Source organism: Ambystoma mexicanum, chromosome 3q (assembly GCF_040938575.1).
Source record: "Ambystoma mexicanum isolate Mex_15411 chromosome 3q, UKY_AmexF1_1, whole genome shotgun sequence".
NCBI lineage: Eukaryota > Metazoa > Chordata > Amphibia > Caudata > Ambystomatidae > Ambystoma > Ambystoma mexicanum.
The window spans coordinates 785,267,660-785,283,081 of record NC_090926.1 but is presented as its reverse complement, the minus strand read 5'-3'; the positions used below and the strand labels follow the sequence as shown (position 1 = coordinate 785,283,081).

The 15,422-nt window shown below is 43.5% G+C and overlaps 1 protein-coding gene across 1 annotated transcript in view; it reads right to left on the bottom strand.

Moving 5' to 3' along the window:
• The window catches only part of HID1 (HID1 domain containing), a 396,446-nt gene that overhangs the window by 211,154 nt on the left and 169,870 nt on the right, over positions 1-15,422 (bottom strand). The window contains exon 6 of the mRNA XM_069654845.1: positions 15,280-15,399. Coding sequence (XP_069510946.1) covers positions 15,280-15,399 — 120 coding nt within the window. The remainder of the gene's footprint in view (positions 1-15,279; positions 15,400-15,422) is intronic.

The window sequence follows — 15,422 nt, the reverse complement described above, 5'->3', positions numbered from 1 at the left end:
AAAATAACAATCTAGTAGAGTCCCTGTCTCCACTGTTCCACTGGATCAAGAACAAATGAGACGTGGACAGACCCATGCAACATTAGGAGATGTAAAACCTGCCAAAACATCTGCACCGAATGTACTGTAGCAACGCCACAGAACAGAACAGAACAATGGAGACTCGAGGGACTTAACAAGGCCACATCACCCAACAATGTGTATCTCATCCACTGCAAGAAACGCCTGCAAGGAAATGATGCCGGTGAATGTGGCAGGAACCGCGTGAAAGAATGAGCCTCCATAGACGTGCCATCTCCAAGCATAAACCCATGACACAGAAACACTGGCGGAACACCACTTTCTGCAAGATGGGCACACACCAAAAGGCAAGTCTCTTTTGGTACTGTAAGGAGATCTCCCCAACACACGAAACAAAAGAACAAGGGAACTCAACGTGTTGAAGATACTCGACCAAAACACAGAGGATTGAACAGAGATGTTGGTTTGATGTCTCACTATGGTGAACTTTGAGGCATAGCCCAAAGCGCAACATGCCATGTGAACACTGGTCACGTAGCCATGTGGTTGCTATTAATCACACTCCTTTGCAAGGCAGAGGTCACAGAATACATGTTCACACCATAAAACCATAGTCCGGCAATTAAGTGGCAGTGATCAGAATCAAACATAACAAAGATGACACAAGGCTAGCCAATCAATGCATGATGGTGCCCAAGTGTATAATCCAGAGCATTTATTTCACACACAGTTGTGATGCACGATGAGGCTTGATTATTAAGATTCAGACTGATGCGGCATAGTAGTAGATCAAGTGTATCGAACGTTAGTTTGTAGTGAACTGTGAACATTCAGTTTAGTGTTTATGTGGTTATTGTAAAATGGCGCCCACATTTGTAATCCCAAGCGTTTTACACAGGTTTACGTTGCTCGATTACACTCAACAGAGCTACAGAATGACGCGGATTAAACATGGTGGCAAGGAAGTCTCCCTAGAGACAGCGTCAGTACAGAATTCCACACGGGGAATGGCGGCATGCCGATTAACTATCCTCCAGCGGCTCTCCAATACGTTATAGGAGGACGTAAGTACTAAGCAAATAGAGGTAGTGTTCCCAACCCAAAACTATACTGGTTTTAGATGTTTTGAGTAATAAAAAGATTCCGTACAATTTTACAGGTCCGTATTCAAGTAGGTTTAGGACAGTTTCAACGACATTCATAAAGCACGCACACGTGATGTGCATCACATAGACGAAGGGTGATCAAGTATGTCCCAATGAGGTATGGGCCTTATTTATCAGATTGTACCTTTATGTATAGCAGGGATGTAGTTTCAACATACAATAATACAGAATATTCCTTCTGTTTAGTGTTTTACAGAAGAAAAGTGCGGGAAGCTAGTTAACAGAAAGAATCATTTTACACTTAATGGAAAGAGTGAATACATGATGGAAAGTAAACACATACTGATGGTACTAAAAGCAAGTAAAGAAAGGGGAACCGTAAGACACAGAGTGAACATTGCTTTTTATTACCAGCTATAAAGAACATTGAACACAAGACGCCTCTAAACAAAAAGGATGACCTAAGTGAAGACGAATGACTTTACGAAATAGATATCCATGGGCTGCTATATGGATTTCCTCCGGGTGAATGCCCCACAGTATCAGGGGTAGGCAGATCAATGCTGAGGTGTCGAATTAACACTATGGACACAATGGTCATAAGTGCAAAAATGAGTCCATCGAAGATGTGTCTATTAAGCAGTTCTTAAAAAATGGTGAAAATTTGGAAATTGAAAATAGATGGAACCCATGCTTGTGGTTGTTAATATATGTGTTTGTATTATGTTGTTTATTACATACAAAATATGTGGGCTACGGCGTGCTATAAATAAAAATAAAATAAAATGTAATTAATGTTTAACATAGATGTGAATTTTTGAAAGAATAAAATTGTCTTTAATTTTATGATGCATTGGATTCCTTTCATATAACAAACAATGTTGCTTGTTAGCACGGATGTTGTTCCTTCCCTGTTAATATATATTGTAAATCTCCAGGAGTTGGAGATTCCAGTGCATTGCTGGGTTTGCAAGATAGGTTCGAGGGTTGTTGCTTTCACGTTCACACAATGACCTTGAAAATGTGTTCCTCTCACACTGTTGCTTACATGAAAAGAGTGCTTTTCAGGAAATACCTCGAAATCAATCTAACAATGCCTGGCTGCTTTGTACAGTAACTCCGCCAGTTTGCTCCCTAGTGCTAAGAGGGCACCTCCGATCGATAGTAAACTTTAGAAATAAACATTAATGGAACATCTTGGCTCTGCTTCTTTTACCAGAACTTTATCACTGAGAATTAGAGCTTGTGTCTATCAACAAAATCAGTCTACGCTAGGCTCCAAGGGGGCTTTGCCCTAGTCCAGTAAAGCACACTCCGGAACTCAACAGGATGAACAGTAATCATGCAGGGGATGAAGATGTGGTGAGGCAGCTGCAGAAAATGGCCTGCCAAAAATGATGACTTCCTGAAGCCAGCGGTGTGAAGCACACAGCAGATCAAGTCAAAACAAAAGCCAGTCCAACCAGGAAAACTAAACAAAAAATAGCTTTGCAAATAAATTAACTAACACCAGCACAATTGCTCATAAACATGGATGGGAAATGGGGCGACAGCAGGGAAAAAAATCCCCCCCCCACAATTTTAATCAGGGGGATACAATATGATTTATCCCGCCAGAATCTGGAGCAAGTGAAAGGAAAGGCTGCTTATTTATCCGATTGGGAAGCATGGCCTTCAGTTCAGAAACCTGCCTTTCTTTTCCCAAGGGCTAAACATGTAAACAGACTGTGCTTTCCTTCCTTTGAATTGCCCATTAAGGTCACTGTTCTGTGGATTAGTGGTGAGTGGGCGCATATCTAGATGCTGTCGCGCCCTCTCCGGCCTTCCCGTCAGAGGCTGGAGGGCAAGTCAGAGAAATCAAAGGCATTCTTCAGAGCATCTTTTGAAAGATGGTGAAAAATTTTTACTATTAAGCCCACAACACCACTAAGTAATTTGTTTTGTATGATTCAGAGTTGAAAAGATATTAATATTCAAATAGAAAGGCTGCATTTCTCCAATGTATTAAAAGCAAATAAAAGCCATTTAACCATTCCCCGTCCCTACCACATGCACTGGCCTGTGACAAAAGCACAGGTGGAGTGACAAATGGTTTCAGACTGGCCTGCCCCCATTCACTGTGAAATTGCTTTCTTTAGATTTAGCAACGTGAGCATTGCTCTCCTGTTAAACACATACTGGTTATTGGTTGTATGTGATGGGTTGGCGAGGACACCTGTGCTTTTGTACCAGCAGGACACTAAAACATCACACTTTAAGAAAGATGGGTGCTTTATTAGCAGTACATGCTGAGGGTCTGACCAGAAATCTGTTGCAAAACTGATACTCCACAGTTTGCCACAGAAAGAAGATGTGACCATTGTTACCGGAAAACACGTTTTTTAGAAGAGGGGTAACATTCCCTAACCATTTTGGTTGGGTGGGCAACATTTCTTCTGCAAATCACAACCCAGGTACAGAATGAAAGAACAAATAAAAGACAGATGCTTTTGTTACCAACTCTCCTCCCGTCTACTCCCTTCACTCTCCCCCAAATCACCTTATCTTCTCTTCCATTCCACTCTTCCATCAACCAGTGAGAGGCTTTCAAATGGTTGTTAAATACTGTGAAAAACCTAAGGGTATTCTCTCCAGTAGACCTCGAGAATCCCTTATTTAGGTGGCCAGGGAACGGCTGGCACTCTCAGATCCCAACACTAGGGGTGGACGAACGAGGGAGGATCACCTGGGTTGGGGAGCTCAGGGTTATGCTCAGGGAAATGCCCCAGGTGAGGCGCTGTATTATACTGAAGAAGAAGGTGAGGAAGACGAAGTCCCTAAAGCCTTTATAGGGTGTTCCACATATACCTCCGTTCCGCCAAAAGGATCTCCTTTATTTAAATCCAACGACGACTCCATATCTGGTAAATTCCCTAGGAACTCAAACCCCGGTACACTTAGAAACCATCTCTCCCGGAATGTCTGTTTACCACCTCCATGCCCGAATACTCCCAACCATTCTACTCCAAGTCCCTATAATAATTATTTACCTAACACTCAGAAAACTTTCACCAACAACTACCGTTCCCATAAACCCTTTTACTCATTTCACAAACCCTATAAAAAATACCCTTCCGAGATTACCCAAACCCCTAGGACAAAAACTACAATTCCATATAACAACTCTTTCCCTTCCGACCCTGTGGGACACTTGGAAACTCTACCAACTTCCTTTTCCAACACAAACATCTTTGCCTACAGTAAAAGACAAAGGACTAATTCTCCAGACCACCACTGTGAATTCTCTGATCAAGGGAGCTCTAATTAACTCTAGATATCTGGTAGCTCATGCCATAGAAATTGCTGACTTAATTATTAGTGAAGACTTAGGGCCTCATTACACGGATGGCGGAGAACCATGGCGCTATTAGCGCCATGGTTCATGCTGGTAAAATACTTCGGTGGAAAGGGGAATTACCGCCCCATTCCAAGGTCGGCGGGGCGGTAATTCCCCCTTCCACCATTGCCCTTCCCCATTCCCATTTTTGCCCCATAGGGCATAATGGGAATGGGGAAGGCGCTAATTATGGTACCGCAAGTTGCGGTACCGTAATTAGCTCCCTGGGTCCCTTTGCGGGTTGGTTTTAACGCCTGCAAAAAGCAGGCATTAAATTCCCCAACCCGCAAAAGGACCTCATAGTAAGGGGGTAAGTATTTACCGGTACCGGTAAAATACCGGTACCGGTAAACCCTTACCGCCATCCGTATAATGAGGCCCTTAGACTTCCTCGCTATCACCGAGACCTGGTTACACCCTGCAGCAGGCCCCATGCTCATGCTAGCAGTCCCAGACGGCTACTCCATATTGAGACAAGACAGATCAAAATCTAGAGGAGGTGGTATCGCCATCATCCACAAATGTAGCCTCCCTAGGAGAATAATCACTCCTATTGATGTCCTTTCATGCGAACTACTATCTATTAAAGTCCCTCTCTCTAATGCCCACACCCTTAATATCCAACTGATCTACCGCCCTCCAGGCCCTCCTGGAACCTTTGAGGATGACATTAACACAATTTTGTCCAACAATCTCAAAGGTTCTACCCAAGTACTTGTACTTGGAGACTTTAACATGGGCTTTAATGACCCTTCAGACCAGCTCGCCCTTACCGCACGCAATACCCTTTCAGAATTAGGCTTTACCCAAATAAGTAATGTACCTACCCACAATAAAGGCAGAATACTTGATTGGGTGGCAGATTATAACTGCCAAGCCAATATCCTTGCCATCTCACCCCTAGCCTGGACCGACCACTACCTTGTGTCTTTTATGCTCTGTACCAACAGACCCCCCCACTACCTGCCATCAGGGCTCCACCTATGCTAACCAGAAATAAAAAGAGTATCACCGTGCATAGGATTATCCCGACTTTACTCCCCACCCTCAACTCGCTCCCTGAAAATACTGATCCGGAGATCCTGGTCGAAGAATATAATAAAATTATGACCACCTCTTTGGATTTGCCCCCCTCAAACTTAGACCAAGCAAGCTTAAAACCCATTTGAATAAATGGTTCACGCCTTTCTTAAAAAAAGGCAACAAAAAAGAAGCTGCGAGGCTGCATGGCAAAAACGACCTTCAGCAGCCAACAAACTTAAACTCACTAAACTTTCATCCCTCTATAAAAAAGAAATAGGTCTATCAAAACGCACATCCTTCGCTAGGCGTATATCCCAAGCCAAATCTAACATGAAAGAACTATTCTCTATTCTCAAAGAATTAGAAACCCCCATAGCTCCCCCTGACACTTGCATCAAAGATTTAAAAAAATGGTGCTCAGAGATCCAAAACACACTAGACAATAAAATAACCACCTTACAAAATAAAATTTCCTGCAAAAGAGCCTCTTTAAATGACTCCACCCAATCCAAAACATTTGAGAGCAGCACGGCTAACAAATCCACCCGATTTAAATATTCCACAGTCTCTATTCTTGAAGTAGAAAGAATTATCTTGTCCCTGAAGCCATCAACCTGCCAGGGCGATCTCTGCCCTGCACAGCTCATCAAAGATGCAGCCCGAGACCTCTGTTCCTTTCATTACAAAACTAATTAATGCATCCTTCTCCACGGGAACTATCCCTAACAATCTCAAACAGTCTTGGGTACTCCCACTCTTAAAAAATACCTCTTGATCCCTCCACACCAACTAACCACAGGCCAATCACGACAGTACCTTTTCTTCTAAAAATCTTGGATAAGGTTGCCTATGTACAAATCCAAAAACACCTGGAAGTACACCATCTACTGGGAACCAGACAAATGGGCTTTCGCCCTCACCATGGAACAGAGACAGCCCTTATTGATCTCAAGACTCAAGTTGACAAGCTCAGAGACAACAGCAAAGCTGCCCTACTCCTCCTCCTAGACCTTTCGGCCGCATTCGACCTGGTTGATCACACCCTACTCTGCAACCACCTTAACACAGCGCCACACTTTTCTGATAATGCAATTACATGGATTAGATCCTTCCTAAACGGTAGAACCATGAGGGTTTTTCTCCCACAGCAGCTGCCGACCCGATACCAATCACCTGTGGTGTGCCCCAGGTTTGAGCGTCTCGCCCATATTGTACAACATTTTTACCAAGCCCCTCTTCGATGATCTGGATCATCTCTGTATCACCTACACTAACTATGCAGATGATACCCATATCCTCCTCCCGCTTTCGGGGGATTATGAAGCGGATTTGGCCTTGGTGAATAGAGTGTACATCATCATCCAGGCATGGATGGCCACACATGGTCTATGCCTGAATGATGATAAAACTGAACTCATCATCCTGGGCACTACATCCAGTCTAAAAAAACTCACTTACTCCTCTTTCACAATTGATGGCAACAGTATCAAAGTCGGACATGAGGTAAAAACATTAGGTTTTTATCTCGACTCAAACCTGACATTCAGCAAACAAGTTAACTCGCTACCATCCTCCACGGCCTACACGTGTAAGCTTATCCACACTGCCAAGCCATTTCTATCTGACACTAGCTGTACTACCCTAGCCAGAGCCCTCATCTTATCTTGCCTGGACTATTGCAATACTCTTTACTTGGGGTCAACTAAAGCTATTACTAGAAAAATCCAAACTCTCCAAAATAATGCTCTTAGAGCGGCATTAGGAATCTCCAGAAGAGACCACATCTCCGAGATTAGCCGACAGAACAACCGGCTTCCAACTAATGATAACATCCTCCTTAAAACTCTGTCGCTTACGCACAAATCCCTTGATAATGCAGCGCCTACCTACTTGGTCGACAGATTCCACTGACAGATATCTTTGAGACCGTCGAGAACTGCCTACAAAGATTGCCTCACTATTCCCAAGTTTAATCTTTCTACAATTGGCGGTAATAGTTTCCCGGTGAAAGCAGCTAAATTGTAGAACTCCCTACCTCCCACTCTGAGAATTAACCTACCCTACCAAAACTTCAGGACTAATACCATTTTGTGGCTGAAAGCGAATGCTCATTAACATGTTATGCAACTAGGATTCATTGCCTGGACTTAATCCCATGTCTCCCTAGTTGCATGCCTGCTCACTTTTACACAATCATCACCTATTCTTGTATACACTGTTGATGTAAGTAAGTTGTATGTATCTTTTGCTCTCCTGTTTTTGTTCCTGTCATCTGTAATTAGGTCAACTTGTATATACTTTGTATGTAATACCTGTCTGTAAATATTTACGCTGTTGTAACTAAGCTTCGTGGAATTGCTGCGCCCTGTTACCTGAGGGTATGTCGCGCTTTATAAATAATAAAACAAACAAACAAACAAACAGCAGTTTAACAGACATGTCCCAACCTGAGGGCAAGGCAGAGACAGGTATTTGACCCGAATCACACACACCTGATGACCCTTTCCTTTCCCCAAAGGGATAAAAGGTGGAGCAGAAGAGCACTTGGGGAGCAAGGCAGACCACACAAAATGAGAGCTAACTCAGCACGGCAGTTCAAGAGGAGAATAAAGACTTTGCATACCTAGAGGGTGACAAGGAGAGAAGTGACCTTGCCTTTTCCGACCAAGCCTGTGAAACCTCAGCAGAAGGAATTATAAGACCACGAACAATAGCCAGCGTGTGTTGCAGATGTCTTCGGTACATGAGACCCTCCTCTGCTGATAAGCAAGTCGGGGAGAGGCACGGGTCTCTGTGGTACCAACCATGACTCGAAGAAGAAGAAAGGCAATTGGTTCATCACTGCCAGTGAGTCGAGGGGAGAATCGATAAGAAACGGAACTGTGTTGAATGAAAAGTAGCTAACGGCTAATCTGAACTTTGAAAGGCTTAAAGATACGATTGATGGAGAAGGGGGAAAAACCAGTAATATAGGAAGCCGGCACCATGTGGGTGCTCTAGCAGGAAACTCTGGGCGATTACCCTATGGCAGAAACTACCATAACCAGAAGACCTTGGGAAGAGGCGAGAAGAGGTCAAAGTGGTCATACAGGGGGCTTGTAAAATCCTCTGTACCATCAAATGTCTTTGACCAACAAAGTAATGAAAAGCAAAGGGAGATGAATCCCGCTTGGTGAAACTAGTGCATGAGCAGTGTGTTGACAAGAATTGGCAAGAGTGAACCCGAAAGAGGGATGCCGATGGAAACGGGCAAAGTCTAAATTCCCGCAGAACGGTGTTAATGAGAGTGAACCCGGCAGAGGGTTATCCACAGTGAACTGTTTTCTAAAAGTTGGCAAGAGTGAACCCGGCAGAGGATGCCGACAAGAAAGGGCGAAGCCTGACACCTCACGGAACATTTTGTGTTGACAAATGTGAACCCAAGAAAGGGAGGTTCACAGTGAATTGGTGAAAAGACATTGTGCTAGAATGACATAAAAGATTGTTCTGGAAATACAAACCAGAGTGAACCCGGCAGAGGGAGGCTAACATTCAAGCCCGGAAGAGGGGAACCCAGGGATGAAGCCAGTATCACCCAGAAAGGGAAGAACTGCTAAAAACTAAGATTCGTGAACCGAGAAAAAGCCATAGTGAACCCGAAGGAGGGAGGCTGACGTACCAAAGGGGTCTGAACCCAAAGGAGGGAGATCCAGAGGTGGAAAGTCAAACCCCACCCCAAAGGTCTATTTGGAAATGAACTTTGCATTTATTTTGTTGAGTATGATTTGTATGGGGTTTACGCCCAGAAGGGCAAGACCCAGGGGTGAAGCCGTCACCCAACGTACATGAAAAACAGAACGGTTTGTTTGTTTGTTGAATACATCAGGCCCTCAAAGGCAAGAGACTTTTTTACTGAAAAGAGACTTAACCATTGAAGAACCTGATAGCTGGTACGGAACTGTCGGTTCATGCTGGGAAGGTTTGAGTGTGTGCTGTAGTCAAGAGACCCACCTTGTCCCATGCTCAAAACGTGGGGAAGGGTGACCCCTAGCAATCGCATGCTGACTTACTATTTGTGAACACTTTATCTTTATTGAAAACTCTATCCCACACTCTTTTCTGTAATTAGCGTAAGGACTGGCAATAGGTTTTTCTTAGTATATGCCCTTTTATTTGACACAGCGCCACTAGGACTGCCTTATTTTTCATTTGATGGTAGAATCTTGCTCCTATCTTAGATTTAGGTTTAGTTTAGATGTTTTTCCACTTGCATTTATAGTTTGATTAACACCATTGAACTGTGATCACTTGTGCCTGTCTTTACTGTGGTCACCATGAGTACCTTACAATACCCAGAAATCCAATATTTCCTTCTTGCTGGACAATTAACTTTATCCAGCATCAACAAGTATTCTTCAGTCTCAGAACTGGGATCCTTCTCATTGAAAGAGCTTACTTTGCACAGGTGACGCCACTGCAGATCCTCCGAACTGTTCCAGCTTTGTCCTGCGAGGCTGATAGAAGCTTCACTGTTTTGTAATGACTGAAATCCTTGCTACATTCACCAATGTCTCAGAAAAGGCTGACTCATGCTGCTGTGTGCAATATACATACAGATAACATGGATCTGGAAGAAATATCATCAATAGCAAAAGAATGTGTCATGCATACTGAACGCCACAAAAAACTTAATGTTCATGATCCTCACTGACTATGAAATAAATGGCCCTTTTTACACTGTGGCTATTCTCCCAAAGAGAGATGGCGAAGAAGAAGGCACACAGCAACCAAAGAAAAGGGGCTAGTAATCAAGGAGACGGGGCTGATCGGTCTAGATGGAATTTTATGTTTATCCTATTTGTCATATTGAATCTATTTGATATAATTCCACTTCTGACTTATTTTTCTTTATACCCTTGTAAATGAACAAATGTGTGTTATGTAGTACATATGCATGAAAACAAAATATATATTGTGAATCACAACATTTGTTGCTCAGGTTGTTGTTTATGGATAGGTGAGATGTTTTATCAGTAAGCAGATCAGCACACACCACACTCTTAATGCTGCCTGTGAATGTTGGTGACAACGTCAAAGGTGTATACATGTGAGAGGATGGGTCTGCCTTGATCTCCCCTCACACACCATGTGTTATCGCAGACAATTAGTGTCCCGTTAGTGCTCTGGGGCCCTAGGACTCTGCACTTCCCCCAGAAGTGGCACCCCATGTACCAGAAATCACACTATGTGGGTTCCTTGCAAACTATGCCGCCTTAGAGCTATAGGAAACAGGCACTGTGGTTTCTCCACCAATGTATTGTCAGCTATATAAGGCTCCAACGTAGTTTGTGTAGCAATAGCTCCAAAGGTACATTTAAAAAAGAAACACAAATCTGGATTATTTGATTGTTGAATCTAAAATGTTTTTTGGAGAAAACTGTAAGTTTCTTCAACCTGTGCCCAATGTTACAGGAGTCCGGCAGTGCAGAAACATATCTCTGAACTTTATTTCCTCATTTGGAGGAACCTCATTCAAATATTGATGTTTACTTGTTTGCATAAAAGACAACCACTTATTGCGATCCTCTATAAAACATTCTTCAAGTCCAACACATCAGTTAAATAATATCAAATCCCCCTCACTACAGCTACATCGGGATCTTCAAAGAGATTTAGAGTATTGTTTTTCCTTAGAATCCCTGTTAGATTTCAAATGTTTGACCATTTGGTCTAGCAGTGCACACATACTTTATTTCTGTGTTGATAAAAATTACAATCATCTTTACGTTTTGTGCCATAGATGAGAAATCTCATTTGAGGTGTATCTGTGTTTTTAAACTGCAATTATTTGGTGTACTTTCTTAAAATAATCTAACAACATATTAGTTTATATACGTTGTAACATTTCAGCACTTAGCCCAATGGCAGTTTGGATTGCGTCTGTAGCAAAGTCCACAAGGTGTCCCCTGCCCTCCCCCCCAACTTTTGAGTGTCTCCTACACCCCTGCTCATAGATATGTGTGACAAATGATTGAATGATGGAGACCTCCCCTGTAGGACTAGGGTGGTGCAGCAGCTAACCAATAATCCCCCTAGGGGTGGTAATACACGGGAGGGCCTTCCAGAGGAGGGTGCCCCTCTTGGGATAGAGAAGTTCATTCTGTGGTTCCCTTCCCCGACTCCCTTCCATCTGAAGCCCCAAGCTACCCACCACAGTCTTATAACACTCTTTATAGTGCCAGAAATGTTATATTGTAACATGGCCAAATCTACTAGTGAAAGAAACTCCAACCTGTGCATCGGGAGTAATCTCATTTGCCCCAGTGGCAGGGACAACACTACAAGTGAAAGGGACTGTAATTTGTACTTGAAAGTGATCTCTTTTGGCCCAGTGGTGGAGAAACTACTGAAGAAAAGAACTGTGCAGTGTAGGTCAAAATTAAACTCCCTCATACCAATCTCATCAAGAGAGATACTGTTCAAAGTTGGGAATCATTGGTAAATCATCAGAGAACCAAAGAGGGGATCTTTGGACCATTACCCAGGGTGCAAAGGATGAATGTGTAACACCCATTGGGGGACTGTGGCAGAAGTTACAACCTCTGTTGGAAAGTCATATCAAGGAACTATTTACACCAGGAGAATGGAGGGATTCTGCTGGTCGGCAAATTGGACCCTAGATTAACAGACAAACTAAAACCTTGGGAATACGTTTTGGAACCGAGTCAGGAGAAGTGCGTCATTCTCCTGGTGTCCCTATTTGAATTTGAAATGTTGTGAGGAACCTGAGGGAGTCCTCACTTCTTTTCCCCCAGCATCCTCTGCTCAAGTGGCCAGGGAAAGACCACTGCTTTCGGATCCTGACCCGGGGGGTGGATAAGCGAGGGAGGATCACCTGGGTGGAGGGAACGTGGGGAGAGGACGTCCTTGGTTGAGACATGGTATCCCCATTCCCTTTTCACAATGAACCTTCTACCCTAACAACCTTTGTAGGTTACGGTCAACCTTTTCCCTTTTCTTCCTCTCAAAGTGACCCTTTAGAAATGCCATTGTTTTACTGGGTGAGGAAGAGATCAACTAGGAGGACACATCCTTATTTGGGCGGGACCCATCATCCTCCTCTTGTTAATACAGATAAACATCAGCCGAGTACCAAAATGAGAAGGAAACAATCAGGAATTATACATATTTCCATTCATTCACACCACTTTGGTACTGAGCCGAGGAAGAGGGCTTTGGAGGAGCCCAATTGTAATAACCATGCTTGTCCAGCTAATAGGTTTCACCATGGTCAGGCAATTAAAGCGAAGGACTCGCACATGCAGTCATTTAACAAGTCCTAGGTGTGTAAAACTGGTGACCGCCCAGCAGAAGGGGAGAGACGGCCCGGAGAGAAGGACGCAGGCTGGAGAGGAACTGGCTTGAGGGAAGCCGTGCTGAGCAGGAGTGCAAGAGATTCCAGTGGTCAGGCTGTCCATGAGAGGGTAGAAAATCCTGCTGTCCTCCCTTCCCGGTGACCACAACAGGAGCTGTTGGACACTAAAGCCTCCTGATAGCTGCAGGTCTCAGAGAGCGAGTGCTGCTCTCAGTGGCTCCCACTGGGGAAGAACACAGCTACGTGCTTCAGGATTCAGGGATGTCAAGCCTTGCTTGCTGTAGCTCCCACGAGGAAAAGGCAGAGCGAATAGAAACCATGAAGCAGAACAGAGAAGCCTGAAGGAGCAGCCGCATACCAGTGATTGCAAAGAAGGGAACACTCGTACTGAGGTGCTCCAGGGGCTAGAAACAAGCACATCTGAATGCAGAATGAGCTGAAAACTATTACAATTGCGATGAAAGGCCAAATCCAGTGTTTTTAAATACCGAACAAGCTGCAAGCGATTACAAGTAGTTTTGAAAGACGCAACCAGCATTATTGAATACCGAACTAACTGAAAGATATGAGCATATTTGAATACAGCACAAAACAAAAGCAAGTGATGGGCACTTATGAATGAAGTGAAATCAAGGTGGTGAAAAGGGGTGAAAACCACAGAGTGAGTTGTGTGAGATACAAATTGTGGCAAAGCCAAAAGACTGCCAAGGAGAATCTGAACGTGTGGGCCAAAGATACAAAGTTGTGGAAGACACAATTTGTGGCAAAGTCAAAAAGATTGCCAGGATGAATCTGAAATAGGTTTTCAACAAAGATACAGGAGCCCAAGGAACTACAGGTTCAGAAAGCAGACCTGTGCTGGCGAAAACCTGAAGAATACAGAAGCATAACAAAGGGCCTAGGGTTATCGGTTGCGTGACCTGTGATGGGTGTACCGTGTGTGCCTAGATGGAGTGACCCCTACTTGAAAATAGCCAAGGAAAACAAATGTAAACAAGCTTGTATTTTACAACAGCCGATGAAGTGAATGGTAAACGCAGAAACAGAACAACTCATGTGAACTATTGAAAAGCCTAGCTGACCAAAGATAGTAACTGATATTGGTTTTGGAAGCTAAAAGAGCTGAATTCTTGGGGAAGAGAAAGTCGAGTGCTTTCATTTGAAAGCTAGAAGATTTGAACTGGTATTTGTTCCTTTTCTTTTTTTTTTTAAAGCAGGAAATTTGAAATCTTGGAGAAGGGAACCTAGAGACCTTAAATAGAGAAAAGCCTGAAAACTAGAAGATCTGAATTGATATTGTCCTTTTTGCAATCTGAAAGATTTGTACCCTTGGGGACGGGATCCCAGAGACTTTGTGAATTGGTTTCAACTCTTAGAGAACAAAACCTCGAGACCACTGTAGAACTCTTGGGGAAGGGAACCCTGAGGGCTTTCGGACTGTTCTGAACTTGGGGAAGGGGAAGTTGAGTACAAGCCAGGAGATGGAAGAAGCTCAGATCTTTATTTTTTAACACTATTTCTTTTGCTGCCAACATCCCTGCACATTGTATATGGTTTGTTGTGAGGGCAAGTATAGGTTTTGGACACAGACCGATTTTGAGTTGAATTTACAGACACAGACTATCCTTAGTTTTCTTTAGGCAGGGAAATCCCACCTTAGCATAGGGCAAGTTAGGCCTTGCTCCATCCTGACTTTTAAGTAAAATAAAGCAAAGTTGAATCTGTTGTCTGTGTCTTACTTCATGATGCCTTCACAGTTTTTAGTGCTGGAAGGCAGTAATTCTCCTGAATAGTATTACGTGATTTTTGTTAGTAGTGATCGGGTTAGTCCAAGAGTTTGGACGGAGGTCAGATTTATTAGTTGAACAGACATTCTGATTACACTGACCCAAGATTATTATTTATTAGGTAGGGGAATCCCTCTATTGTTAGGGCTAGTTAAGTTTTCTTTTCTTATAAATAAATCTCATTTTGAATCTTGCCACCTCTGTGCCCGACTCATGCTTCTGGCGCCTTGTCACATATGACAGTAGAACAGTGTTGGTGGTTCAGTTCTACACCTTTCCCAGAGGTGGAAAACACAGGAACTGGTTGACAATGTTTGGCGATACATAGGTAGAGGGAGGGGCCAGGTGCAAATGGGCATACACAAGTGTAGAGGTCCTCCTTTTCCATTTTCACACATCATAATTTGGAGAACATTTTCCAATCAAACACGAGGCTACAGACATTTTCAAGCAGTAGGAAAAGCAGTAGAACTGAAAAAATAAGCAATGAGGAAAAATCAAACCTCCAAACTTCCAGGACCATCAATGCAGCAAATCTGCCCCAGGGCTCAGACAGCTTCTGTGACCCATACGACGCAGTGTGCATAATTCGCCTTACCCAACTCAGCTCACCTGTTCTCTGTGGAGCAAAAGAACTGCACCCAAGGATTGGCACCGCTGCCACTCTCCGGGGATGGTGCCAAATACATGGCCTCTGAGAAACAGGTCAGCAAGAGCTTTAGCAATTCCGTCCTGTGAAAAGAAAAAACACAAGA